A 4790-nucleotide genomic window follows, 5' to 3' on the forward strand; every position below is an offset into this window, starting at 1 on the left:
TGTGTGTGTGTGTGTGTGTGTGTGTACCATGGGCAGGTCTTTAAGGATCTGGATCCCGTCTCCTGGTCCCATGTGGGCCACGTGATTGAAGTTGGTGGGGTTGGAGATCAGCTTGTTCCTCATCTCTGGATCTCGCAGCATCTCTCTGGAATCCCAAACACAGAGAGAAAAGAAAAGTAGAGGCACAAAAAGGTTCAGAGTGAGACTGGAACAGACTGAGACAGTCAGGATAAGTGAAACTAAAATGTGGCTTTAGTAGCCCACTCATCTAGTACTCACGTCTGTTACCACTAGTTGTACCTTAAGGGCAACAAACACAATTCTGTTGTAAATAGTGTGCCATGTGGTTTTTTGAGGTCCTGTCAAACATCCACAACAAGTAATCTTGGTTTTGGATGCCATGCATGCTAATTAATGAGAAGGCAAGTGTTAAAGCAAGTGTATTTGATGATTTTAGTGTTGACTTACAACCTCAAATCACAATTATGAACCTGAAAATGAGCACAATATGAGCACTTTAAAACATAGTGATGATCACAATAGTACATGCAGTGGTGCCAGTAGTGTTATTAATTGGTCTAGGGGATATACAATTTAAAAATAATTTTTAAAATTGAATTGCTTTTAAATGAAAATACAAAAGAGAAAGTTAAGAAAACTAACAGAATTGCAAAAACAAGAAACATTTTAAGGAAAACTTTGGCAAAGGTAGTACAGCGCGAGTAAAACTCTGTAAGTGCCTCGTGCTGCAGCTGAACTACCTCCTCTGCTGAAGTCGCTCTTCCTCAGGCACCCTGAAGGAGAAGCGTCTCTTGTTGTTCATGCTGCGCACCATCTGCTTCCTGCTGTTGTCTGACGTCTCCGGGACGACCAGCTCGTCACCCTCTGGAAGATCACAACAAAGCCACAGCCGTGTTTACATCAAACTTTCTACTGTTGCTTTTGTAGTCCAAAACAGTATTATACAATGAGCAGAACAACGGTTACACAGTGACAAAATACTTCACTAAGAGTTAAAGTCCTGCGATGACAACTGCAGCTACATATGCTGCTGGAGCTAACTGTGGAAACGGGGATGAAGAGCAACAGCTAGATACAAACCACAATGGAGTTCAACTAAGACTGTATTGTGGCATTCTTAATTTTTTTTACTTTTTAGCCGTGTGCTGCTCACACAATACACTTGTGTTTTCTTACCGGCCATCTTGTTTCTAAAGAAGATGAGCCGGACTGTTTCCAGTCCCAGCAGGTTCAGAGAGCCGTCAACGTTCAGAGGTCGCACCTGAAGGGGGAGGCAGAGAAATCTATCACTCATCCATTTTTCACATCTGATTTCTGATCAATAATCACCTGTTTTATTCTAGAAATTGACTATTATGTGAATCATCTAATCCACCAGGTGGAGCCAGAGATGTCTCCAGTTGTCTATTTTTATAGCACAATTCAGATAGAAAGGTAATTTAAAGGCATAACATACAAAGCAGTAGTAACCAGTAGATTTAAAACCAACTTTAGAAGCACAGAAGTGAAGGAATCTCACATTATTTGTTGGGCATATTTTAGGTCTTTTTTTCTATAGGACAGCTGAAGACATGAAAGGAGAGAGAGAGGGGGAATTGCCTTGCAGCAAATGGCCACAGATCGGAGTCAAACCCGCGGACACTGTGTCAAGGAGTAAACCTCCATATATGGGCACCTGCGCAACCAGGTGAGCTACCCAGGCGCCCGGAATGACCATCTCTAAGTGACCTCAGGGAAAGCAATGATAAACAGAGAAGTTTTAAAAGAACACAGCACTGGGGCAGATGTCAAGAGTTTTGGTAGTTTTCTTTCAGATCTGCAGTGCTTGGGGCTTAACCTGGGGAAGGTGAGCAAGCCTGTCTCAGATGATCGTAAAATTGTGGAAGAGCAACATAGCAAAATGTGAAATTGATGTCACAATCCCAACAGGACAAAGTCCACTCCCAGCACTGACCTTCTTCAGAGGGATGGTCTGAATCCACTCCATGGTGTTGACATCAAACACATCGATAGCGTTCTCACTGTACACCGACAGGTAGGGGGCGTTGTAGCCTGGACAAAAGGGAAACATCATTTGTTTTCTAAATCTTCATTTTAACTTAACCACCGCACACACTGACATTCATTCCTGCGCTCACAAGCAGAGTTGGGAACAGCGGGCCACATCAGCTCCTGCTGCCGCGACCGGCGGCCCTGGGAGTCCACGTAGACGCCGATGGAGCTGAAGCACAGCAGCAGCTCCTTGCTGGAGATCTCCACGGCGCAGAGGGCGTCCAGGGCCTGCTGGGGGATGAAGGCCAGGGTGTGGTCCTCGGGGTGGAGGAGGTTGACAGGGTCCATGTCGCCGTGGAAACTGAGGTGGTCATTGTAGAGTTAGATTTATCAAGCAATAAATACATTTATACATTATTTATAATTATTTTAGCAGGGGGCTGCATTGTTGTCTGCAGGTGTGTTGGAAAATATCACAAACTTGGAATAGAGGAAACATCTTGCACTCTGCTCTTGAATCATTTTTTTAAGAAAATGGTGATGCTATAGAAAGAGTAGGGTACAGGATTTTCCTTTTCCAAAGCAGGGAGCATCTTAACATAGGGTAACAATAAAAACAGACATAAAAACCATTAGAGGAACACCTCCACAGCATACAGATCAGCCAGTTAGCAGGTGGTGTACCTGTAGCGGGTGAAGCCAGACTGGTATCCTACATAGAGCCGCTCGCTGAGCAGACCAATCCACTGAATGGGCGCCGGGGCCTGCACCTGCACCTCTGGCAGCCGACGGTGACGGTTTTTACTTTTATTCACCTGGAGTGCAGGAAGACGGAGTGGTTTTTGCAACAGCAAATAAGATGAATACAAAATTTCAACAATTTAAATATCATCTCAGAGGCTTAAATGAAATTTGGAGAAGTGATCTGTTTAGTAGTGATAAACTGTGCTTTCTGACCTCGTAGCAGATGATTTGTTTCTTCATGGCCACGCAGAGGCAGGTGAGCGAGCCGTTGCGGATGGGGCCGGAGACAATGGTCTGGCAGCCCTTTGTCTCAGCCAGCTTGAAGGACTCTGCCTCGCGGCCGTCCAGGGCCTGCGTGGGGAAGAGACGGACGTGACGGTTCCTGCCGGAGATGACCGCCAGCAGCTGCTCCTGGAGAATCAGGTCGATGTGGTGCACCTTCTTGTTGTCCCCCACCCGGATTATTTCTGAGAGGAAGGAAGGATGGAGGGAGAAGACAGGAAGAGGTGAAGATAAACGAGAGACAGTAACAGGCAGTTTTGGGAGTAACATAGGAACAGAAATAAGCAGTTTTGGGGGGTGTCATAAAAAGAGGTCATCAATCCCCTTACTCTATTAATGCGAACACATTTAAAAATAGCAATAGGGGAGATACAAAACAAGAACACCGAACAGATCTTAAAGAGTGGATCTTACCATCTTTGGTGACATGGATGACAAAAAGGCCTTCGTCGTTGCCCAGGGCGACGCGCTCGTGATCTAAGGGCAAAGCAAATAAAGCAACATGGCTATTTCAGTGCCAGTGAGGGGTCAGAAAAGGGGCTTCTTTGCAGAAAATCAGCCGGTTCCTGTTTTCATAACATGGTAAAAAAAAAAACAGCTGGAACTCAAGAGTTTCTCTGATCTATCAGCTGTAAAGAAAACGAAAAATAATACACAAAGAAAGGACCTATCTACTGTTGAGATAACGACTGCATAGGGATCAGATGATAGAGATGATGAAAGGAAAGTATGTGGATCTGGGATCTTGATTAGCAGAGATATACTAGAACTGCTTCCTATAATACCCCTTGTACTACTCTGTGTTTTAGTGTTGCAGGCCCACCTATGATAGCAGCAGACTGTGTTGTCTTGATGAGCGGCAGGGTGCTGTCGTACGCCTCCTTGGGGACGTAGACAAAGCGCTCCTTGAGCTTGTTCTTCTTGAGGATGCGGTGGAGCTCGTTGAGGAGGCCCACCCATTTGTTCCTCTCCTGATCGCTGTCGGCCAGGATCAGGATGGAGGGCTTGTGGTTGCTGGAGGGGGAGAGCTGGGACGCTGTCACCTGAGGAGAGACGATGGACAGGGGAAAGTCACACCAGGGGTTAAATAGTATTTAAGTATTTAAGGGGATTCCAGTTATTTTTAAACTGATGGTTGCTTAAAAGAAAACAAGAAAACTTACTCTGAATATACAAGGGATGTCTTTGCGGCTGGCGTGGATGACATCAGAAGCCAGGACAGAACTGACTGAAAACTCTTCATCCCTGGATGACAGGAATGAGATCAAAGGTTAGAGACGCAGGACCTGATGCTGCAACAATTAGTCTATTAGTCCAATGATAAGGGGGGTGGCCGTAGCTCTGTCAGTATGGAGTTGGGTTGGGAACCGGAGGGTCGCTGGCTCAAGTATGGTGTACTCAATTATGGTGGTGGACTGGTAGCTGGAAAGGTGCCATGTGCTTCTTGAGCAAGGCACCGAAACCCCAACTGCTCAGGGTGCCTTTCCATGGGCAGCCCCCTCACTCTGACATCTCTCCATGTATAGGTACTGAGCATGTGTGTGTAATGTGTGTAATAACAACAGATTGAAAACAATGTAATTCCACCTTGTGGGATTAATAAAGTATACACGGGCGGCTGCGGCTCAGTGGTACAGCGTTTGACTGCCAATTGGAAGGTTGGTGGTTCAATCACTGGCCCTGCAGTCCCATGTCGAAGTCATACACTGAACCCTGAGTTGCCCCCCGATGCTGTGCATCGGAGTGTGAAT

The 4790-nt window shown here is 45.8% G+C and overlaps 1 protein-coding gene across 9 annotated transcripts in view; it reads right to left on the bottom strand.

Moving 5' to 3' along the window:
* Nucleotides 1-4790, bottom strand: part of cdc42bpab (CDC42 binding protein kinase alpha (DMPK-like) b) — a 95160-nt gene that overhangs the window by 5946 nt on the left and 84424 nt on the right. For all 9 annotated transcript variants that reach the window (XM_032542828.1, XM_032542829.1, XM_032542827.1 and 6 more), the window contains 10 exons: nucleotides 4203-4284; nucleotides 3863-4082; nucleotides 3454-3516; nucleotides 2971-3224; nucleotides 2698-2828; nucleotides 2160-2374; nucleotides 1976-2073; nucleotides 1198-1282; nucleotides 762-885; nucleotides 28-145 (listed from right to left, as the gene is read on the bottom strand). In XM_032542828.1, coding sequence (XP_032398719.1) covers nucleotides 28-145; nucleotides 762-885; nucleotides 1198-1282; nucleotides 1976-2073; nucleotides 2160-2374; nucleotides 2698-2828; nucleotides 2971-3224; nucleotides 3454-3516; nucleotides 3863-4082; nucleotides 4203-4284 — 1390 coding nt within the window. The remainder of the gene's footprint in view (nucleotides 1-27; nucleotides 146-761; nucleotides 886-1197; nucleotides 1283-1975; nucleotides 2074-2159; nucleotides 2375-2697; nucleotides 2829-2970; nucleotides 3225-3453; nucleotides 3517-3862; nucleotides 4083-4202; nucleotides 4285-4790) is intronic.

Source organism: Etheostoma spectabile, chromosome 18 (assembly GCF_008692095.1).
Source record: "Etheostoma spectabile isolate EspeVRDwgs_2016 chromosome 18, UIUC_Espe_1.0, whole genome shotgun sequence".
In the NCBI taxonomy this organism is placed as follows: Eukaryota; Metazoa; Chordata; class Actinopteri; order Perciformes; family Percidae; genus Etheostoma; species Etheostoma spectabile.